This window comes from Pristis pectinata, chromosome 11 (genome assembly GCF_009764475.1).
Source record: "Pristis pectinata isolate sPriPec2 chromosome 11, sPriPec2.1.pri, whole genome shotgun sequence".
NCBI classification, from domain to species: Eukaryota; Metazoa; Chordata; class Chondrichthyes; order Rhinopristiformes; family Pristidae; genus Pristis; species Pristis pectinata.
Window position 1 is genome coordinate 29,432,334 of NC_067415.1, and position 25,264 is coordinate 29,457,597.

A 25,264-nucleotide genomic window follows, 5' to 3' on the forward strand; every position below is an offset into this window, starting at 1 on the left:
CAAGTGGTGTTAGCCACAAAGTTGAAGTCTTATTTGGTAGTGTTGTGTTTAAAGTTGTACACTGGTTGACATCCAAATCTAGCTACTCTATACACTTTCAGCATTTTGGATATATCAAAAGGCATGACTCCTGCTATAACTGTGTACATAAATGTCAGATCCAATGGTGCTCAAACAGCAGACGCTACATGTCAAAACTCTGTTGTCCATGTCTCTATATCCCAAGATATTTGGGTGGTTTTCAGTGTAACAATTGGCCTGGACAGAGGTATTCTCACTTTATGCTGTGATTTTCATGTTGAATGTTTAGTTGAACGTTTATATTGGTTAGCTTATTCTTCTAAATTTACGAGAAGTGAACCAATATCGGTGTCTTCTCCCCAGTCAACATCTCGAGCATATTGAATTTGATGACAAATTGCAGTATAACAAAAGGAATGGATCAGTCCTTCACTGTGAACCATGCCAATGCAAGATATGAATGGTCCAAATTGATTTGGTACAAACTAATTACTTTCAGCATGTAGAGGATTCAATCTTCTGGTAGAAACTATAGCATAAGGTTGTGTTATTCTTACTGTGAAACATTGTCTCAAAGCATGAGCAGAGTTTTCTTCTTAAGCAGTTCCTAGGAACCAAGAATGCCTTGCTTCCAGTCTGGCTTTTTGGGATCTAAGGTGGCTATTTGGGCACCACAGACTCTTCCATAGATGGGGCAAAAGGCAGCTGACAGGGCAGGAGGATAGGGAATTTGTGAGGTAGTGCACTCTTTCTTCTGCTTACTCAGAGCTTTTGTGTGCTTCTGATGCACGGTCCTGAGGTTCTCAATACCATCTTGAATGTATATCTCAATACCATCCTTCACTGCCACTGGGTCAAAATCCTGGAACTCCCTCCCTAATAGATTGTGGGTATACCCACACCTCAAGGACTGTAGAAGTTCAAGACAGCAGCTCACCAACACCTTCTCAAGGGCAATTAGAATGGGCAATTAAATGCTGGTTCAGCCTCCAAAGCTCACCTCCCTTGAATGAATAAAAAAAAATGCTCTTTCTCCAGTTGAGCAGCATTGGCCAGAATTCATAGAACATAGAACAGGACAGCACTGGAACAGATCCGTGATGTGTGCTGAAAACTAAATCCCTTCGCCTGCACATGATCCATATCTCTCCATCCCTGCATATTCATGAGTCTATCTAAAAGCCTCTTAAATGCCACTATCGTATTTACTTCCACCACTACTGTTAGCAGCCCGTTCCGGATACCTCCCACTCTCTGTGTAAAAAACTTGCCCTGCATATCTCCTTTAAACTATCTTCCTCTTACCTTAAATGTCTGTCCTCCAGTACTTGACATTTCTACCCTGAGGAAAAGATTCTGACTATCTACCCTACCTATGTCTTTCATAATTTTATATACATCAATCAGGTCTCCCCTCAGCCTCCAACACTCCGGAGAAAACAACCCAAGTTTGTCCAACCTCTCCTTATAGCTCATACCCTCTAATCCAGGCAGCATCCTAGTAAACCTCTTCTGTACCCTTTCCAAGCCCTCCAATTTCTTCTTGTAATGGGGTGACCAGAATTGCACACAATACTCCAAGTGCAACCTAACCAAAGTTTTATCATGCTGCTCTGCGACATCCTCACTCTTGTACTCAATGCCCCGATGAATGAAGGAGAGCATGACATACACCTTCTTTATCACCCTATCTACTTGCATGGCCACTATGAGGGGGCTATGGACTTGGACCCCAAGATCGCTCTGTATATCAGTGCTCTTAAGGGTCCTGCCATTAACTGTAGACTTTCCCCTTACATTCAACCTCCCAAAGTGCAACATTTCATACTTGCCCAGATTAAACTCCATCTGCCATTTCTTCGCCTATATCTGTAACTGATCTATATTCCTAGGAGTCAGTGGAGATCTTGTACTTCTTCAAGGAATTTTTGAACACATTCTTGAATATTTTTCCTCTCTTTGCCTGCTAATTTCTTCTATGACAGAGTCAGAGTCATACAGCACTGAAACAGGCCCTGTGACCCACCATGTTTATTTCAATCATCAAGTGCTTGTCTGTGCTCACCCAATTTACCAACACTTGGTCTGTAGCCTACTATGCCTTGGCAATTCAAGTGCTCATCCAAATGCTTCTTAAATGTTGTGAGAGTACTTGCCTCTCCCATTTTCTCAGGCTGTGCGTTCCAGATTGCATCCACCATCTGGGTGAAAACATTCTTCCTTAAATTCCTTACAAACCTCTTGCCAATGCTCTCTGGTTTTAGACATTATTGCCATGGGGAAAAGTTTCTTACTATCTTTCAAAATTCCTGCAGCGTGTACATGATGGTTTTTTAGACCAATACATTGGGGAACCAACTGCAGAACATATTATCCTAGAATGGACATTGTGCAATGAGAAAGGAACAATTAACAATCTTGTTGTGCACAAGTTGTTCAGGGAGGATTGACCATAATATGATAGAATTCTTCATTAAGATAGAGAGTGAAGTAGTAGAATCAGAAATCAAGATCTGAACACAGGAAACTACGAGGGTATGAGATGTAAGTTGATATGATAGGTTACTGAATGGGTTGACGGCGGGTAGGCAATAGATGATACTTAAAGAATGTTTTCATGAATTACAACAATTATGAATCACAAAAATAAGTAGGAAAGAGGACTCAACTGTGGCTTATTAAGGAAATTATGGAAAATATTAAATCCCAAGAAGAGAAATATAAAATTGCCAGAGAGAGCAGTGGGTTTGAGGACTGGGAGCAATTTAAAATTCATTATAGGAAGATTAAAAGAATGATTAAGCAGGGGTGGGCTGTAGGGAAGGGCACTGACCACTGGGTTATCACCACTGTCCAGGTCCCACATTTACTGGAAAACAAAACAATGAAACGTATGAAAGTTATGAAGGGTCCAGCAGTGAGGGAAGATGCATGCAATGTCTGTATACTCCATAAATACTCTGAACTAGAGGGGGAGAGGAGCATGGAGATTTGACAAAGCAGTTTTGGCCATTCTGGAATGCAATAAGACAAATGATGATGGTATATTTTTTCCAAATTCCTGATATTTCGCAGGTTGTACAGGGATGGGGCATAGCAGTGGTTGGGGCATAGAGGGAATGGCAGATGAACCCAGCAAAGGTGAGCATCAACATGTGAGATCTACTGGCATTAATGGATGTTTGGAATGAATGACCTGTGCAGTGCGCATTAATGGATTAAATGCCATGTTTGAAAATTAGAGTTTAAATTGGAACTGATTTACTGGGGAAGTGGCCTACGATTAAGTAGCAATCTTTCCAAGCTGACAGTTAATCTATCAATGTAAATCACCCAAGAGGTCTATTATTCTCTAATTATAATTGCAAATCCCAGAATACAAAATGGATTTTAATCGTTATATGAATATATTAAATTCATTTCACACCACTTCTCTTTGGTCTGAAGACCAGACACATACATCGGTTTTCTCTTTTTCTTGGTATCACCATACAGGAGAAGACCTATATTGCAGTTAAGTATATGCAATGGCAAGATGTAAGAAGGACATATCTAAAGGATTCAATGTGCAGGAACACCAATCAATGACCATGTTGTCAAGCAACTAGAATAGAAATCTTCTTTTTCTAATAACCGTATTTCATATTTATTCATGAATGTAACTATGGAACTCTAGGTACATTTATTAAATTCCTCTGAATTTAAAAATAATTATTACCTTTATACAATCGAAGAATATGTTTCAGCAAAGTTATTTATTACAGTTCTGCAGACCGTGCGCTTACTACTGAATGCATCTAACTGAATAACTGAAGTTATAACGTTATGGCCTGGAAGTACTGGTGGCATCACTGTTGACTTGGTTGGTACTTACAATGTTGTCACACAGATTGCCCCAGGGCAAATACAACTAAGGAACAGGTAGAGCTGAAACTCAACTTTTCACTCCTAGACTAAGACGGGACTTCTGGGTGTTTAGATTTTGTGCTCTGCTCAGTGGATTTGGCATCATGCAGGCATTCCCTGGGCTCTTCACTGATCCTCACTTCTCTACACCTTGGAGCAGAAACATTAGTATGCAAAGAAACCTACTTTGAATTACAGCTCTGATGAAGCTTCCCAAGACTATTGAGTTGTCACCCACTTGGCCAACGCATGAATAGTCTGTCCAGTGGACAACGTGGGGAAGCACAGGAAACATTTCTTGGCATTTGGAATTCCAAGGTTAAAGTTTGAGGGAGGGTGGGGAAGCTTGCCTTTGGGAGGGCTGGGATGATGGAAATTGGGGCTAGGGAGAGGCAGTAAGTCTCCAGCTGGTGACTATATCTGAAGGAGGTTGGTGATCTCCCTAAGGGCTGGTTCAAATATTCCTGCTTCTCCCAGCCCTACAAGGAATTTCTGGGAGCTGATAACATCCAGCTCAGATCTGCTGCTGGGCTGCTTTCAACTTGAGTCTTCCTCTCACTTCCAACTAAATTTAAGTGATGGCACTGAAAATGCCATCAGGCATGACTGGAATGATAATTATCTCCTTGATCCTGCTTATGTATACTAAAAATAAGAGGGCACTAAGGAGAGGGTAGACCACTCAAGGACAAAGGAGGGAATTTATGCCTGGAACCAGAGGAAGTTGGTGAGGTACTAAGTGAGTACTTTGCATTAGTATTCACCAAGGAGAAGGACATGGAGGCAAGAGGCTAGTGAGATCAGGGCTTGTTGATATCAAGAAGGAGGAGGTGTTGGGGCTCTTGAAGAACATCAAGGTGGATAAGTCCCCAGGGCCTGATGGAATCTATCCCAGGTCATTGAGAGGGGCAAGAGAGAGATTGCTGGGGCCTTGACAGAGATCTTTATATCCTCGTTAGCCACAAGCGAGGTCCAAGAGGACTGGAGAATAGCCAATGATGTTCCTCTGTTTAAGAAGGGCCATAGAGACAAACCAGGAAATTATAGGCTGGTGAGTCTTACATCAGTGGTAGGAAAATTATTGAAGAAGATTCTTATGAATAGGATCTATTCTTCTCTGGAAAAGCATGGACTTATTAGGGATAGTCAGCATGGTTTTGTGCAGGGGAGGTCATGTGTTACGAACTTGAGATTTTTGAGGAGGTGATAAAAATGATTGATGAGGGTAGGGTGGATGTTGTATGTATGGACTTTAGTAAAGCTTTCGACAAGGTCACTCATGGTAGGCTGATCCAGAAGATTAAGACACATGAGATCCATGGAGAATTGGTAGAATGGATTCAAAATTGGCTTGGCCATAGAAGACAGAGGGTGGTAGTGTTATTCTGACTGGATGTCTGTGACCTGCTGTGTTGCACAAGGGTCAGTGCTGGAACCTCCATTGCTTGTGATATATGTAGATGATTTGGGTGAAAATGTAGTAAGGCTGATTGGTAAGTTTGCAGATGACACAAGGATTGGTGAACTTGTGGATAGTGAGGAAAGTTGTCAAAGGATTCAGCAAGATATGGACTATTTGGAAAAATGGACAGAGAAATGGCAGATGGAGTTTAATCCGGACACGCGTGAGGTGTTGCACTTTGGGAGGTCAAATGGAAGAGGAAAATATACATTAAATGGCAGGAACCTCAGGAGCATTGATCTACAGGGGGATCTTGGGGTGCAAGCCCATAGCTGCCTGAAAGTGGCAACAAGTAGATAGGGTGGTAAAGAAGGCATATGGTTTAGGTTGCATAGCATCATGATTGGCACAGACATAGTTGGCCGAAGGGCCTGTTTCTCAGCTGTACTGTGCCATGGTTTATGTAAAGGACTTGGTACGTTTTGTTACAAAAAGATATAGATGGGTTAAGTGAGTGGGTAAGGATCTGCAAAATGGAATGTAATGTGGGAAAATATGAAATTGTCCACTTTGAAAGGAAAAAGTATATTATCTAAAAGGTGCAGGTTTGTGGAGCTTTGAAATACAGAGGGATCTGGATATCCTACTGTATGATTTGGAAAAGGCTAGTATTCAGTTATAGCAAGTAACAGGAAAGCAATCATAATGTTATCATCTATCGCTGGAGAATTGAATACAGAAGTAGGGGGGTTATGCTTCAATTATGTAGAGCCCTTGTGAGACTGTATCTAGACTGATCCCTGGAAAGTATGAACAGACTAGACTTGCATCCACTGGACTTCAGAAGAGTAACAGGTGAGTTGACTGAAACATGTAAAATCCTGAGGGATCTTGACAGGGTTGATAAGGAGAGAATGTTTCCTCTTGTGGGAGAACCTGGAACTAGAAAAGATGGCAAAGAAGTAATTTTTTTTTCTCACTCTGATCATGAATCTTTGGAACTCTTTTCCTCAAAGGATATTGGAAGCAGTCTTTGAATATTTCTAAGTCAAAGACAATTAAATTATTGGTAAGCAAGGGGTAAAAGTTTACCACAAGTGAATGCTAATACAGAGTTGAGGTTAGAATCAGATAGCATTATCTTATTAAATGGCAGAGCAGGCTTGAGAAATTGAGCAGCCTACTCCTGCTCTTAGCTTGTATGTTGGTATGTTTGTATACTTGATCCTCACCACAATTTGGGGGTTAAAATTGAGGCCAAATAATTTCTTCTGAAGCAGATGTATTTGTACTTAAGATGCCTTCTTGTCTTAACATTTCCCTTTATTCCAATGTCAACAACAACATTAACATAAGGAAGCCCATTTTCACACATGGCATACGCTTCCTCTTTTTACCGATGTGTTGAACTCTATTTTAGAATGAGTCTCAAAACCTACTGGAAAACCCTTGCCAAGTACCTCAAAATCAGCTACTGTTGCAAAAACATTAGGGAGAAATAACATTTAGTAGTGAAAAAGCACACAATTGTAGGTCATTGTGTTCTGTAGTTCACCGCACAAAAATAGCAAGTTCATGATGCCAGCAATAAAACTGCAGATTTTGGCATGGTGTTGGAGAAAAAACAATAAAAAATGAAATTAAAATGATTCCTCTGCATTTATATTTCCATGTTAAAAATGAACTAGAAGTCCTTCAATGCCTCTCTCCATAACCTGACACAAATGAGAAAAACAGCAAAGCTTCTTATATTCAGGAATCAGCCCAGAAGTTACTCCATTACATTTTTAATAACCTGAATCAGCATTATGAGTCACTGTAACGCTTTCTGTTAAAGTCGCAAAAAAAGCAGCAAGAACTTCAGTTACACGATTCAATTCTGTTGTTGGGTTTCCCTGTGTAACACTGAGCTGAGATATTCATTTCTCATTTCATCACAGCAATCTTTGCAGGTTCTCAATATGGAGCAAAGGAGACATGATCTCTTAAATGGACATACCACTGGATAAGCTACACTTCTCTAGCTATAGGCAAACGTTGTGATTGAATGAACAGACACCCACTGAAGGGAAGGAGAGAGTTGAAAGCCCTTCCAGAAGGTCAAACGGTACCTGGACAGGCTGGTGAAGAACAATGCCTACAGAAATTATGTTCTTTCTGCATGGGGGGCGCGGGAGGGTGGCGGATGTCACAGGACTGCAGCTCGGCACTTCTAGCAGGAAATTGCCAGGGAGGTCTTGGTAAATACTTGAGCGCAGTGTCTGAATGTCTGTATTCCGGGGAAGCTTGTTCTGCCTGCTACAAATTTCTATAGATGTACTGACTAATTGCATCACAACCTGGTATGAAGCCTCCAATGCACTGGATCACAAGAGGCTGCAGAGGGTTGTAGACTCAGCCAGCTCCATCACGGGTACAACCCTCCCCACCATCAAGGACATCTTCAAGAGGCGGTGCCTCAAGAAGGCAGCATTCATCATTAAGGACCATCACCTTCTGGGACATGCCCTCTTCTTGTTGCTACCATCAGGGGGGAGGTACAGGAACCTGAAGACCCACATTCAATGATTCAGGAACAGCTTCTTCCCCTCTGCCATCAGATTTCTGAATGATCCATGAACCCATGAACATCATCTCATTATTCCTTTCTTTTCTTGCACTATTTATTTATTTTTGTAATTTATGGATTTTTATGTCTTTGCACCATACTGCTGCCACAAAACAACAAATTTCATGTCATATGTCAGTGATAATAAATCTGATTCTGATTCTGAAGGAAAAGCTGTTTCTTCTCCTTCAGTAGGGAGTTTGGGTGATTTCCTGAACGCAACAGTGAGCAGCAAACTATGGGGAGTGGCAAAGACTGACAGCACCAACCTGGAATAACCCTGAACCTAGGAAACTGAGATTGACTGTGACCCTGACTTCCATGGAAAAAGCAGTTAAGGCATGCATTATGGGTTCTATTGAGGTTATAGAAGGTCACAGCTCTCAGCAGACAAAGAATGCAGTTTGCCCTTTAAAAAGCATAGTTTCAGGAGAAACAGATTAGTAAAGGCTGATTGTTCCCTGAATAAATATCATTTTTCAAACTAGTAAGGTTGAAAATCTTCACTGCAGACAATGTGTGTGTGATGCCCTACTGTTGATGACATTTGAGGGGTTTTTACATTGGAAGAAAATTGTGAGAGAAAATGAAAATCCCACTGAAAAATTAGATTCCCTAATGGACACTTAGGCTCCCAGAAATGTGTTTGATTTTCAACAACGTGGCCTTTGGCTTTTTTTAAAAATTGTACAAATATTTTTCTAGCCCACAATCTTTTTCCAGGCTTGTCCTAGGATGAAGAGGAATAGATTTAATTACATGATTCCTTTTCACATTATACCCTTAGGATTATAATGGCAGTGCCTCAGAAGCTGATTTTTGGGTTTCACCTACTGAGCAATTACCAAAATAGACAAGTCTGTCCAGTGGGTGAATTGGGGAACCAGCTATGGAAAGCTGAACAGTAGCCCCCTCACTCTGGCACTATGGGCAGTAATAATGAGGAAAATCCAGCTTATAATGTCATATAAAACAGAAACAGGCCATTCAACCCACCAAGCCTGTGCTGACCATCATACCCAATTACAATAATCCTGCACTAACCTCATTTTTATTTTCCCCACATTCCTACAACTCACCCCCAGATTCTACCACTCACCTACACATTACTCTACCAATCTGCACAACATTGGGATGTGGGAAGAGACTGGAGCACCCGGAGGAAACCCAATCGGTTACAGGAGAATGCACAAACTCCGCACAGACAGCACAGGAGGTCAGGATTGAACCTGGGCCACTGGAGCTGTGAGACAGCAGCTCCACTAGCTGTGCCACTGTGCCACCCTCTTGAGAACTGGTTTGGAGCTGTAGGCACATGAGCTTACAATTTCATTAGTTCATTTGGAAGTCTGTCTTCACTATTTTTGTTGATTTATTTTAAAGTAAAATAATCAATCTGATGACTGTTGGAGAGAGAGCATTTGAATACTGACATTCACAGTATAATTTCAGGGTGTCTGTGTTTAGGAACTGGGACTCTATCCATTCAATTATTCTCACTTTCAAGTATAAAGGACTCAGGGAATATGCAGCTCCACCCCACCTATCAACAGTGAACGCAGATTTATTTGGATTCCAGGCTCTGAACTAATCATAAAGTTTTGGCAGATTTAAGCAATGCTTTGGAATGATGCATTGGTGGAAAGCTGCCAGAGAGCTGCTCAGAGTGAGCTCCAGGAAGCTTTTATCAAAACATCCACAGACTTACTGTTAAGCTAATGGAAAAAGAACTCCATAAAGAGGAAAAATATGAAAGCATAAAACAAGTTTTTGCCACGTGAACTGCATATAGTCAGTGAAACAACTGCTGTAACTGAGGTTAAAAAGGATCCTAAAGAAAAGAAGTCCTGTCCTGGCTAGTTTGTTAAAAAGACAGAATCATGTTGCTGAGACATTAGTGCACTTCAGAAACTGAAGAAAAGTCACAAGTCAACCATGGATCTGGAACTGAACACTGGCATTTGATTGGAATGGTGAAGCGTTTGGAACGGGTAGGGGCAGGGCTTTCAAAGAATTTGCAATGGAAATATACAATCTGGATTTTTATTGCTGGTCTGCATTGGGATGGTTAGAACAGAGCTCTGCTTGGGTATAAAGTTAAAACCCAACCTGACCAGGGCCAAATTGAGTAATTATAATTTTCTCCATACTTGATCAAATATTCACTGTATATATAAAAATGCTGTTGGTGTGTTTGAGGATGAAACACCAAGTATTGATCAAGAATAGAGGACATATGCAGTAAAACTAAGCAAATCAAATTGACTTGGGTCAGGCTGGCACAGAGAGCCTCACCCAACCTAACATGACCCAAATTCAAATGTTATTTTCAGAGTTTATACCTGGCCAATCATGAACTTGGTTGTATTATTACCTCAATGTACTGATGTGATGAAATGATCTGTATGGATGGCAAGCAAAACAAAGTTTTTCACTGTACCTCAGTACTTGTGATAATAATAAACCAATTTTCCAAATATAGTTGGGCCCTGTCAGGCTTGGGTTGGCTTTCCAGACTTAATATACATTTTGATTGGACTTGTAGTCGAAAAATCACTTTTGGACAGTTTGAATCACCTAGATTTAGAAGGTCAATTTAGTCCATGTTATCTCCCAGCAAGTTTCAGGCAGATAGGGGATGCATTTGGAGGCTTAGTCTCTGAAATTTCTACTTATCTCATTGCTCTCTCCCTGCCCCCAAAAGCTTCTGAAATGCCTTTATCTGACAGAAAAGCCAAAGTAATTTCGTTAGTCTGGTCATGGTCCTTTTCATCCAGTGCTTCCCTAACTGCATATATTCATGAGGTTCCCACTATTCTGAAGCAGGTATTTCTGCCAAGTAGCTGCAGTGAGTACTTAAAATAATGGCCAGTAGGAATGGTCTATTAATACATGCACTCCATTTTAAAACTATTGTGCTTGGAATAAAGGAGGAAAAATGTTTCTGAGAACCAAAGTGTCCTTTTTGTATCTCTTGTTCTTTGTTCATGGAAACTGTAGACCCAATGGAAACGTTTCTCAATTGTGCCTCAGGGACCCACCATGCTGTAAATAACTAGACTTAGGCTGGACTTCTGAAGAAAATAAAGGCAGTTCCAAATTCTGCTCATGTATAGTACTTTGCTGCAGGAAAACATTCTAACTCCATTGTACCTGTGGCAAAATCTAGCCTAAAGCCAGATAGGTCTGCAGCCCTCCACGGCACTGCTGATGATTGGAATGCCAATCTAGTTCCCTTTTTGAACCTAAAATGACAGTATCTGTCAATGGGGTTCTGATTCTTTCCACTCAGCTCCACAAAGTTCAGCAAGTTACTGTCAATTTAATGGTATGGTAGTGTGGCGACTCACTGGTATCGAACTGGCTCCCGAGATCGCGAGCGTCGTCGGAAGCCCCGACCCAAGATGGCGTGGGGCCCTCTTTCTTCTCCATCGTTGGGCTAGGAAAGCCTGAGTGCGGGAAGGTCAGGTGACCCACGCATGACATTAGCGCGGGAACCGAAGCGCGGGAAGAGTTTCGGTATTGCTTGCCCCTGTCGAGCAATCGACTTCTGACTCCAAGCAACAGACTCCGTGTCTTTATTCTACAGTAGTGTAGCTAGCCGCTACAGTAGCACAGTTTTTCATGTAGTTGAAGGTGGACTTGGCTCAATTTTATTCTTTTTCTACGGGAGGTGATTATCTAAATAGAGAGATACTGCAAATAAGAGAAGCTCAGAGGGATCTAGGTGTTCCAGTGAATGAATCACAAAAATTTAGCTGGCAGGTCCAACAAGCAGTTAAGAAGGCAAACAACATGTTGGCCTTCATTGCAAAGGGGTTGGAGAATAGAGGATTTTTGTTGCAGTTGTACAGGGCGTTGGTGAGGCCACACCTGGAATACTGTGCACAGTTTCTCCCCTTACCTAAAAATGTATTTGAGGCAGTCCAAAAGAAATTGACCTGGCTAATTCCTGGGATGAGAGGGCTGCCCTATCAAGAGAGGCTGGACAGTTTGGGCCTGTATTCCTCGGAGTTTAGAAGAATGTGTGACCTTATTCAAACATGTAAGATCCTAAACGTCAACCGTCCATTTCCTTCCACAGATGCTGCTTGACCTGATGAGTTCCTCCAGCATCTTGTTTGTTACTCAAGATCCTAAGGGACCTTGACAGGGTAGGATTTACTAGCGTGAGAGTAGAGGAGGCCAGATTATTAGATATATTTAAGGTGGAGGTATATAAGTATTTGAAAGATTAAGGAATTCAGGGTAATGGGGGACTGACACTGAAGTAGTTGAAGCCAGCATAGATCTGCCATGATCATACTGAATGGTAGGGTAGGCTTGAAGGGCCTGGTGGCCTTCTCCTGCTCCTATTTTCTCATGTTCTTCATTACCAGTCTAGAGGTCATGACCTGAATTAGGGAGCAGGTCACAAGTTACATGAACTGGAAGTAACGGCACAGTGGGAAGCTGTGACCAACATGTTGACTTCTTCATTTAACCAACGTTTATCCAACTGAGTGTAAGCAGTTCTGCAGAGAAAATGCTGCTGATTTCAATATGTTACAGCTCATTAAGAGGAATAGGAATGGGAGTTTTGAGCTCTAATTTAGTGTGCATAGGATTTGCAAGCTTCTTAGAACCAGAGAGTGAAAACAAAATGAGAGCTCAACGGGACTGCTCAGTGGCTTGAGATTGACAGGTATAAATGTTACAGCCTCACAGTTGCCTTTCTGAGAGAAGCTGTGTTCACAGAGGTTGTGGTGGGAGGTTGCTTAGAAAACTTTGGAGCAAACTTTTGTTGCAATTGGACTTAAGTTTATAAATTCTGGAGCTCAAAAACTGGGGGTGATTATTTGCGAAATATGCTCGGAGAACTTGCAACAGCCACATCAGCATTGATATTGTTTAGGCCACCTTTGATGCTCCAATCAAGTGGCCACTCTTTCCATGGACAAGGACATGGATGCAATTAATATTTGTTGGAAATTTGGGTGGAGAAATGGCAGGTGGAGGTTAATCCAGACAAGTTACTGGTGTGGTACTTTAGGAGGTTAAATGCAAGAGGAAAGTGCACAGTAAGTGGCAGGAACCTTAGGAGCATTGATGTACGGGAGGGATCTTGGGATGCAAGTCCATAGCTCCCTGAAAGTGGCAACACAAATAAATAGGGTGGTAATGAAGCCATATGGCATACTCGCCTTCATCTATTGGGGTGTTGAGCGTAAAAGTCATGTTGCAGCTGTATAAAACCTTGGTCAGGCCACATAGGAGTACTGTGTGCATTTCTGGTCACCACACCACAGGAAAGATGTGAAGGGTTTGGAGAGGGTGCAGAAGAGATTCACCAGGATGTCGCCTGAGTTGGAGAGTATTAGCTATAAGGGGAGGTTGGACAAACTTGGTTTGTTTTCTCTGGAGCATCAGAGGCTGGGGGGTGACCTGACAGAAGTATGTAAAATTATAAGAGGCACAGATAGGGTAGATGGTCAGAGTCTTTTTCTCAGGGTGGAAGTTTCAAATACCAGAAGGCATAGGTTTAACCTGAGAGGGGGAAGGTTTAAAGGAGATTTTATAGGCAAGTTTATTTACACAAAGAGTGGTAGATGCCTGGAATGTACTGCCAAGAGAAGTGGTAGAAGCAGATATGAAAACAATGTTTAAGAAGCATTTAGGATGGCATACAAACAGGCATGGAATAAAGGGACACAGACCATGCACAGGCAGATAGGATTAGTTTAGATTGGCAGCATGGTTGGTGCAGACATGTTGAGCCGAAGGGCCTGTTCCTGTGCTGTAATATTCCACGTTCTATGTTTTATAGGCTTGCTTCAAATTCATGCCATTTATGTTTGAGATGAACTCCTCTAACCTCTCTGCAGATCTGTACAACGTGACTCGAATGATGTCAATATATTCAACATGCTTTGCTGCAGCTCCAGATATATTCTGTTCATCAAAGGCCCCAGAGTTTTGCGCATCTAACCAGATGGGCAGGTCTTGTACAGTCCTGCATCCTCTGATATGGATAATATATTGATTCCTGCGATAATGGGACAATTGCATGAGGAGTGATTCAGTTGACGCGATTTGTATTCACTAGAGTTTAGAAGGAACAGAGACAGAATTGAAAGGTACAAAATTCTGAGAAGACTGGGCAGACTGAATGCGGGAAGGATGTTTTCCCTTGGTTAGGGAGTCTAGAATGAGGGGTCACAGCCTCAGATTAAGAACTGAGAAACGTCTTCACCTAGAGGGTGGTAAACCTGTGGAATTTGCTATGACAGAGGGCTCAGAGGCCAAGTCACTGAATATATTTAAGGAGGAGGAAGTTACACTGCTGGATGCAAGGGTTATATGGAGAAGGTAGGAATATGGTATAGAGACAGATGATCAGCCATGATTGTACTGAATGGTGAAGTAGGCTTGAAGGGCTTAATGGCCTAATCCTGCTGTTTTCTATGTTTCTCCATCCCTGTTGCCACCACCCACTCTTGGTCATGTCTGGGTCACTGGATGAAAGCCATCAAAATATGTTCATGTGAGCTCGTGCTCGGTGTGCATACAAGCCAAGACACTGCACTTTCAGAATGCGTGACCTCTGCAGAGGAGGAGTTGTCATTGCCATCTTGCTGCATGAACCATATAACTGGTGAAGATGTAAATTAGAGCTATCAAGATAAGAAAATTTAAGTTTATGTTCATGATCAATTTTTGCTCACCTCCAGTTCACATGAATGAACATTATATGTAATGTGAATTGCTGGGTCAGGATTGTCACCAAGTAGGAGTGAGGCTCCATGTACCTCTCTCCACAGATCATCCATTCTCACATGCTGCTTGCCTCAAGGAGCAGCATTCTCTGTAAGAGGTGATGACCATGGACAACCACCTGCAGTTCTCTGCCTCTCCAGTTCTTGCTTCTACTACAAGAAGGGACAGCAGAGACCTATGAGTGAGAATAATGAAATATGTTGAACAGATGGAGAGAGAACACTTGTTAATGCTGACCATGAAGGGAAGTATGGCATGAAGAGACTGAAGTTCAATAGTATCTTGAAAGAAAGCAATATGCACAGAAAGAGATGGGGTACTTGCAAAATGAGCTGGTGTGAGAGTGGTGCACTGGAGTCACAGCAGGGCAGATTGTGAGATGGGGAAGGGTAAAGTATTATGCACATCAGGAGAATGTGGATGTGCCACTGCACTCACCTTTCCTAAGCTGTTGAAATCATTGAATCGCTTGCAGCACCAAATCCAGTATGAAGAAATCATACTGTTTTCTCTCTGTGGATACTCCAATCATCCATTTTTATTTTTGCTAGAGGACTTCTTTTTCCCATCACAGGGAATATTGAGTCCCTTTAGGGTCTTCCATGTCCAAAATGAAATTCAGTGGAGGGTCAACAATGCTATGGGTAGCTTTGGCTCATTTTTATTCTTCTCTGCACTCCACTTGTAGTGCAGTCAACCCCAGAGTCCAACAAATATCATGTTTGTAATGCCCCTTTAAATAGCAGAGCTGTAACTGAATCATAGATATTGCATTCCCCCTAGCTCAAACTAACTGGCCAGGAAATCTAGAAAGAATACATTATCACAGTAGATGGGTAAGAAGTCTCAGGTGAATGCATTGCAGAGACTTTCAGGCTTTCGTTCACTTTTAAGTATTAAAATTCAGCCCCATTAGTTCAGATCCTATGTTAAGGAGTTGTGAAATTGAGCTCAATAATCTGTCAGTGGAAAGAATGAAGCAAAAAAAAGGTTTGTTGTAACAGCTCAGCTCTGAAGGGAAGAGAAGGCTATGCATTAGCTCTTAACCACCAATGTGGTGACCTACTGTGATCATGCTGAGTATGTTCACCAGGTGCTATCCTGGGTATAAATCCAGCGCAATGTTTCATGTGTACAAGTTATTTAATAGTCTCTCTGAATTTTGTTTCTATTTATTTGTTCATGGATATGGACATCGCTGGCTAGGCCAGCATTCACTGCTGTCTGTAAATACCCCTGAACACTGACTTACTGGGCCATTCTAGTGGAGAGTTAACAGTCAACTACGCTTTTGTTCTGAAGTCGTATGTAAGTGACCTACTGTTTTTGTTTAGCCTTGGGTCATGACTCTATTTCTTAGTCTCTTTGAAGTTTACAAGTACAGAAGAGAAATTACTGTTGCCAATATTGCTGAATGAATGCTTACATTATGCTCTTGGAACTCTCTCTCAAAATCTGTTGAGGTAAGGCCAATTGGACATTTGTAAAGTGAGATTAACAAAACTTTCTCAAGCAAGGGCATGTAGGGTTATGGAAACAAAGTAGATAAATGAAACTGCAAATCAGCCATTTTCTTGAATGGCAGAACTAGCTCAAGAGTCTGAATGGACAACATCTGCTCTTCACTCCACCATTTTATTGTATGGAGTAAAACATTTAACATACCAAGTAAATGAGCAGAGAGGAGAATTTTATATCAGCTGGTTGAGTGCTTGCATGTTAAGATCTTCAAGTGTAATTTGGAAGATTATAAAGGCATTATTGTATTTCATGGAGCACCTAACAGCTTTCCTCAGTCTCTATGTATTCTCCATTAAAACCCCACTAAGAATATCAGGTATGCTAACTGCATTGCAGAACTCCCTAAGTGGACTCCATGCTTAGGAACCTTCAGAAGGAAAATATTATATCTTTAAATTAATTCTGACATAAAGGAAAGCTTTTGTTGTTGAGTTCTGACAGTAAACAACTGAAGTTATTCACTAGTTATTAAAATGCTCAACCGTTCACATTCACATCCCTTAATAACTCACAATATTAAATATTCTTGCTTCACTGAAATTCTACATGGGTTTCTCGGTGCTCATTACATACCATTCTGGAGCGAATTTCTTTGGCGTACAATGGGAAAAGAAACTCCGACTCTCCCTCCAGTCGAATCCCATTTTCTGTAACTCTCAGGTGTCCCATTCCATCCTGTACAAAAATAAAATATAAATCAGATAACTGGTCCATGCTCTGAATTTCAAAACTGTAGCTGGGATGTAGCAGGAGCATGCCACCATTAATTCTAAACACAGTTAATGTCCAGCAGTGTCATGGCTGTCTAAGCACTGAATTGTGCAGTCTTATCTTTGGTAAGTTTATATCAGAATATTAAAAACTCTCTATGGAACTTCAACAGAAGAAGGAATCAAAAAAGATTTGTCAAACATTTCAGTTGCATATCTTAAAATATAAGAATGTATGAAACAGCAGTAGGTCTTTAGACTCTTTAAGCCTGATCCACTGTTTAATGTCATGGCTGATGCTTGATTCCCGCATCCCCCAGTTCTTAAGCATCCAAAATAACTATCTCAGCCTTCAGTGTATTGAATAGCCAGTACCTACCACCCTCTAGAGAAGTCTAAAGATTCTCACCATCTGAATGAAGAAATCTCAGCACATCTCAGTCCTAAATGGCCTCCCTTTTATCTCCAGACCATGCATCTTTGTTCTAGACTCTCCAGCCAGGGTACACCCTTGAAATATTTGATCTGTCATGTTCTTTCAGAATCTTATATGTTTCAGTGAGATTACCTCCCATTCTTCTAAGATCCAGTGATTATAGGCACATATTGCTTTTGTTCCTCATTAAACAACTCCCTTATAACTTATGTGCCATATGTAATATTGGTTAGAAACAATTCTGTTTTATGACAGTACCACTTTAAGAATTGTATCATGTGCATAATTGCTCTCCATGTTGTGGCAACAATGCTTATTGCACAAAGTTGTTGAGAGTCTGTGACTGAGGAGAAAGCCACTGTTAAAAATGCTGTCCTGACACTATTAACTCTTCTTGTATTTAAACAAGTACCCCTTGTTGTTAGTTTGAATTACAGATTGATTTCTAGAGAGGTAAAGAGTCATACTCTCGGAAGTGCTGGATGATGAAACTCTGAAATTTTTTTATTAGATTCAGAATATTGAGTGCTGGGCATAATTGAGATAACATGTGGACCTGTACCGAAAGACAGCAAGCTGTGTAATTCAATTGAGATAGTGCATGAAGGAACAAATAAATATATCTGAGCTGCTGGATTTCCAGCCAGGTGATCTGTCAAGAGAACGGAGGTAGTGGTGGTGGGAATTTACACTCTATATTGAGCTGGCTATAGCAGATAAACCAGAGCAGACAAAAGTTAAAATGTAACTGCACCTCATTGGGTTACTAGGGGAGAGAATTCTACCACCTAATTTAGCCCTCAAATGAGATCCTAGAGAATGCATTAGAAATACATTGCAATCCACCTAGAAATGAAACATTGACAGTCACCAGTTCTTTCCATGCAACCAGCAGCAGGGAGAATCCTTTGATCAACAGAGTTAAGATTGTACGCAGACAATTAGAGTGCTGAAGATCTGAAGGACTCACGCTTCAGCAATCAGATTATCTATGGAATCTGGGAGTCCATCCTGAGGAAACATCTACAATGTGAGACAGAATTAATGCTAGAAATGTGTAAACAAAAATGCAAAGCTGCAGAGCTATCCAAAGCCTGGCCGACAGTGGGAAGCTCATGTGGTGAAGCACAACAATGTAGGCATACCAGAAACAGTAGTCAACTTTGATGGATGTTGCAAATTCTGTGGATAATAACATGAATGGATGAAGAAGAAATACCTGCACAGGGGAAAAAGTATGCATGATGTAGATCAGAACATCATTTCCATGATCAATACACAATGAAGAGGATATTTGAAGACTATGGAGTGAACAGAGAAAGGGTCAGGTTCAATTAGCAGTTCAATGAAAAGTATCTGTTGCCAAACAAGATATATTGTGGAAAAGAAGACCCACCAGAGATATCTATGCCAAAATGTTGGTGCAACGGCAACCACTGACATTTCAACTTCATTCTGGAACAAGAGGTATTGTCCTCCTAAAGCATGCTATCAATCTCAAGACAGTGAAGCTAAAATCATCAAGTCATGTGCTATCTACTTATAACAAGACTACACTGAAGCCTGCAGGAAGATGTTCTCCAAAGATAGTAAACACAAAGAATCAGAAAGGTGGTGTACAAGATTGGATATCCATGCGGATTTCATTGTGGTTTCTGGGATATTTTAATTATCTGAACAAGTTTTTGCCCTAAGTGTGAGAAGTGTGAACCACTGAGACAACTAATCGAGAAAGACATGGAATGGAGTTGGATCAGATTAATAAGTATGCAAATTATGTCATTAAACTAGACATGACCCAAAACAGAATACACTAATAAGTGATGATTAATTCATTCCTCATTAGTAAAATAAAGTCTTCCATTCTATGTTGATTACACAATAATCCCAACCATGATTTCTTTCAGTTCTTAATATGTCTGACAATTAGCTGAAAGAGAAAACTGCAAACATTAGTCTTTTTTTTTGTCTTCCTCCCAGCCCTCATCCTTTCACATAACCACCAACTCATTGAGGGATGGGTTCCATAGTTTGTTACATCACTGGAATAGGTATTCCTTCTGTGTGTGAGCACAGACAAATAGTGGTAGATAACTATTCACTTCCAATTCTTAACCTCTCTAGGTCTTTTCATGGTCTACAGCTACAGGTCATCTCAATTTTTCTCCACACATGTACTCTAACTAATCTTCCCCTGATCTTATAAATTTTCATTTGCTAACATTCAAACCTAACAATTGACCCAAGACCACAGCATCAAATAATCCAGGTTTATTTCCCAGATCTCATTGACCTTATCTCCCCTGAAACATTTCCCCCTATAGTCTCCAAACCCTTTTCTCCAAACCATGGACAGCCCCTTCCATCTTGTCCCTAAGGTCCACAAGCAAGACTACACTGGTAGAACCATCATTTCAGACTCTTCTTTCTCCACAACTTGATCCTGATCTTTTGTCACCTTGTTCAGTTTCTCTGTCAGCAACCCATCTGATGGCCTCCAGCACCTTAACAGTTTCCAATTTCCTGATCCTAACCATCTCATTTTCACCATGAATACATCCAATCCCTCCACACTGTCCACCATCAGAGCTGCCTTAAGGCCATCTCCTGCCTCACTGAATGGAGACCAAACCAGTCCCCATTCACTGCCAACTGTCCTTCACTTCTGAGCATGCTCTCACAGTGAGAAACTTTCCTCTGATTCTGTTCACTCCTCTAAACTAAGCTGTAGCAAGCCAAATGGATGATAGTCATGCCTGCCTTTCTGTGGGATATATGAAGATTCTTTGTTCCACACAGTTCACTTCTCTCAGGTCTTTTTCTGGTACATTGAACACTGTATTTTGACGCTTCATGCTTAGCTTCAAAATTGAAAATTTCATCAATTTTGCTTCTAATTTTCCATCTTCTATTATCCTCACATGGCCTGCCTCCAATTCCTCCATTTTGCAATTTTTCTATCTCCATTTCAGGGATAGGCTAGTGAATGGTGTCTAGTACTAACCCACTGACTCCTAGAGCTAACTTGACTGCATTTCCTGCCATCCTGATTCCTGCAGGGACTTTATTTCATACTTCCAGCTTCTCCTTTTTTATTATTCTGTTCTGACAATGTCACTTTCCTTTTTGCTGCTCCACTGTGATTGACAGGCCCCTGAATGTGTCAGTTCCAAGTCCTACACATTTGTTGCGACCCCTTCTCTTCCCTTTTGGAACTATGATAGTGTTCTGCTTGCCCTCACCTTCCACCCATCCAGCCCGCACCTTCAACAGATCTTCCTCCACCATTTCTGGTACTTCCAGCAAGATGCCATCACCAAACACATCTTCCCTTCCAGCATTCCTAAGGAGCAGTCCTCTTCACAAATCTATTCAACTTTATCCCAAGACTGCCCATTCCCATAGAAGTTTCCCACACAAGCATGGGCAATATAATTACCTCTCCCCCCTTAACGCTGTCCAAGGTTTCTAACACTTTCCAAGTGCCATTTAATCTTGCTTTTTCAATTTAGTCTACTGCATTCGCTGCTCATGATGTGGCCTCTCTGCTTTGAAGAAGTGAATTACAGTTTGGATGATGCCTTGTAGAACTCCTTTCAATCTGCAAGTATGATTCTGAGCTTCCAATCACCTGACACTTTACTTCCCCTTTTCATTCCTGGTTTGGTCTCTCAATGCTCTCCCTCCTACACTGTGATGATTTACTTTAGTATAAGAATAAAACCTGACCAGATCCACAAGTATAATCAGCTTAATCCCAATTTGAGCAAACTGCACACATCCTAATCAACCCAGCACTGCACAGCTGCTGTATCTGGCCAAATTTTAAAACTTCATCTCCATGCAAAATTTTTAAACATTTCTCTTTGTTTCTCCTTTCAGTCAAATTCATCAGCTCCTTATCCTGAGCTGCAGTCACATCTCTTCAGATCTCTTTCTTACCGCAATGCTTAGCTGTATACATTTAGACTGAGAGTAATCCTTTGCCCAGGAGAAACTGTCTCACAGTGTCTTTGTAGTGACTGAGTATACGATGCCAAACTATAAAGTATTGATCCAGCCCTGCCAGCGCCAAGCTCCAGGACTTTTTTGACCTGATCTGAATCCCATATATCTCGTTGGGTCTTGCTGAGCTCCAATCACAATGCCAGACTGAAACATGCTGCTCCAATGAAGCTTAGCATAATCACCAAAAAGTTCACAATTAGATACCTAACAGCATTTCAGTGTCAGCACTGAATTCAACAATTGATGAGTTCAGAATAAAGATTCTCTTTACTCATTCACCTTTCCCCTCAACCCATGTTTTTTTGTACATCCCGCTATCAGGTTAGCATTATCAACTCCTCTGTCATTTAATCTCATTTGCCTTCTGCCTTATTGCAGATACTTCCTTTTGTTCTGACCTCTGTTCCCTCTTTTTTCTGTATTTTAAAACTACTGTTTGCCATTTTTGATGGAATATCATCAAGCTATAGAGGTAAAACTTGGTTGATTCTGAAGCGATCCTAACAAATTGGAAAACTGCAAAAGTAACACTGCTTTTCAGGTAAAAAGGGGCACAGAAAGCAGAAAACTATAGCCAATAAGAATACATGCTATTTGGAAAATATTGAATCCATTAATTAAGGAAATTCTAACAGAACATTTAGAAAGCAGTAAAATCACTAGAGCCAGTTTTACAAAAGAAAAATCAGTTCTGAAATCCATTAGCATTCTCTGAGAATATAACCAGCAAGCTGAACTTGACTAATTTTTAAACTACTGGTGAATCAAGTATTATGAGGATCAGACAGAAAAGTGGGGTTGAGGTCAAGAACAGGACAGTCGTTACCTTATTGGATGGTGAATTACGAGGATTTGATTCAATACTCAGAGTCAGGTGCTCTTATTTCTCATGTTCTCTCTCCACAGATGCTGCCTGACCCATTGAGTGTTTTCTGGTTTTTTATCTCATCAATGATTCTGAACCATAACCTTTCCAATATGTAAAATAGGTATCTAGGCACTCTGGGCCATATCTTATCCCTGCATGCCTTACAATTCTTTCATCATAGGTCTTACTAAATGTGGCTTCATACATTGTGCCATGCAGATTCCATGCAGCTGCTGTCCAGAGACCCAAGTATACTTCAATTAGAGCAGATATAAATCACAACCGATTGTGATTAGGGTGAGAAGCCATCTTCATTCCCCCCCAACCCTGGTCCCCCAACTTCTGCCAGTCTTTCAGCCTAATGGCAATAAAAATTATTTATGGAAAGTTGCAGTTGTTATCTATGTAGTGCAGGTCGTGCTAATCATCAATTCTTTGTTTGTTGTCAGCAAGACCACAAAAGCACTTATCTGAAACCATTTTGTCCAGCTGAGAAATCTCCAAAGGTCAAACAGTAACTAATACATTCACACTCAAGTGAAATTAAGTGTGGGACAGATTTTAGTACTAAATAATGTCTTGCCTTATTTTGTTGCAATTTATTTTTATATATTTATCATAGTGCTCTCCAATACCCACCAGCCACACATACCTAATGGGGAATACTAACATCCTTCATTTCATTTCTGTGTAACAAATGAACTTGAGTAATTTGCACTGGCATTAGATTCAATACTTGCATTCATCAGCCACCTGGATGTATATTTTAATCACTTTGAGTGTTGGTAAGATGACAAAGTGAAAAGTAGAAGCACAAGTGTGTTTTTGTTTGCTTTGAACCCTTAACTTTCTTGATTATTGAAGCTGGCAAATAATACTAAAGTAAAAATAACATACACCTCTATTGTGTAAATGCATGCAGGCAGCTTCAGTCAAAATTAGTTCCTGTGGTTAAAGTAATGCCCAGATAGACTGCAGACTGTATGGTTGGACAGTGCTGGCCCTGGGATCAAGGTCACAGTATTCCACATGATGCAGAATGTAATGAGGTATTACAGAAATCATCAATTGACTTGTAGCTGACCTTTAATACCCTGCTGACTAGTTATTCACCACAGCTGACAATATTTGCCCATGTACCTTGCTTTGTGCTCATTGTTTAAAACTGGAAGATTGAACTTCCACTTATTTGGAAAGCAGCAGCAAAAGTTTCTGTCCCTTACTGGTTGCAGTGAGTATCAGCAGATTATTCTCAAAATGAGCAAGAATTGCAAATAAGTTCAAGTCAGGTGTATTAGGTTTTCCTAATACCACTCTTCGAGCAAGGTCAGTAATGAACCTGGCAAACATAACACTCAAACAATTAACTCCTGAATGGTGATCCTGAAATGTTCAATTTTTGGTCAGCAGGTGCTGGTTCTGGTTTAAAAATATATCAACTTCTTCAAATATTGTTTGTTATTCAGTTATAAGATGAGGCATTTTTTACTGATGATCTGATGGCATAAACAAAAATACTTATAAATGCATTGAATAAAAAATATTCAATTATACAAAATGTAATTAACTTTTAACATAGTTGTTAACACACATTGGATTAAAAAATGATCAGAGATGTTTTGGCCATGAGTTTTGTCAACGTATCAACATAAATAGACATGGGGGGCAAGAGAAAAGAAATGCTGCATGATAAATGATCAGCTGGGATAACAATAATTGGGTCCTGAAACAAACATTGGAGGCTGGAAAATGCACCCCTCCTTAATAAGATGCCCAAAACATGTTTTATGCATAGCCCCAATGCCAAATCAGGGTCACCAAATAATGTGGCAAAACAGGGATATCCTGTTTTCAGGAAGTGTTATCATAGTTTCTTCCCTTTAAGAAACTTTATGACTCAACCTATGTTACCGTAAGTCACTGGTGTGCAGACTCATGGGAAGTGAGTCATGTCTATTAAAAAAATTCCTTCCGTGAAGATGAGGGAAAATTGTGGTGGAATTGGGAGTGGTGAAGAATACCAGAGAACAAAGCAAGGGTGTAAGAAGGCAATAGCAAATGAGTCTGGAGAGCACTCATGACACATGGAACGGCTAATGGTAGCCTGTTCTACAAGTAACTGCATGTGCAGTGGCAGCAGTGGGCAGCAACAGTTTGAGGTATCTGTGACCTGCAGACATCAGTGCACAGGTGCTCTGATTTGTGCTCAGAATTGCCAACAATGACATTTTCAATGTTTTTGAAAGACTCAGGTGTGCTGGAGGCAAATTTATAAGCATACAGGAGATACAATGAGGAAGTGAAACCTACTTCAGGGTGAATCACTGTGAAATATGGCTAATTCAATTTCATGCTAGTTGGGTGCAAGCGCTTTAAATCATGCAATGATTTCTTTATAAATGTGTATTAAAAATGGGCACACATGTTTACCTTACTAATCTTATTTCTAGGCTTAACTGTGTAGCATAACAGAAGTAAGTACACCTTAAAATTCTCCACTGCTGCCAAGCTCCATGTCATCAGAATATTTAACCTGTCTCCCTTTCTATTGCCAACTGACCTGTGGTGCATTTCTTGCTGTGTAGAGTTTATACTCTTCTTTTCTTATGGAAGTACAAATCAATATGCCTTCACATTTTAAAAAAACAACCCGAAGCTCAACATGGAGCTAAATGATCTTGAAATGTTTGTGGCACCGGCAAGACAGAGCCCTTACATAAAGGTACATGGGTTTTACAATTAAAATTGAGTATGCCAGACATTTTACAGCACTCTGATAGCCAATTATAGCACCAATATTGATTCTACACTGAACTAATGTTTATTTGACTACTTGCTTTTCAATTAAACATTGATTGAATTGTTTATTAATGCTATATCTAGACAGGTATCATAATTTATAAAGCCAAATGCTGGTCCAAAAACAACAATCATTTATATTTATACAGCAATTTACATCAATCACCCTCTACTTGGGAATGCTGGTATATTGGCATTTCCATTAATGATTCTGGCAAAGGCAATTGTC

The 25,264-nt window shown here is 40.6% G+C and overlaps 1 protein-coding gene across 12 annotated transcripts in view; it reads right to left on the bottom strand.

Moving 5' to 3' along the window:
• Positions 1 to 25,264, bottom strand: part of sgcg (sarcoglycan, gamma) — a 427,114-nt gene that overhangs the window by 138,474 nt on the left and 263,376 nt on the right. For all 12 annotated transcript variants that reach the window (XR_007957197.1, XM_052026700.1, XM_052026699.1 and 9 more), the window contains one exon: positions 16,788 to 16,889. Coding sequence is in view for 11 of the 12 variants with exons in the window: in XM_052026700.1 (XP_051882660.1) it covers positions 16,788 to 16,889 (102 nt within the window). In the remaining variant the exon portion in view is untranslated. The remainder of the gene's footprint in view (positions 1 to 16,787; positions 16,890 to 25,264) is intronic.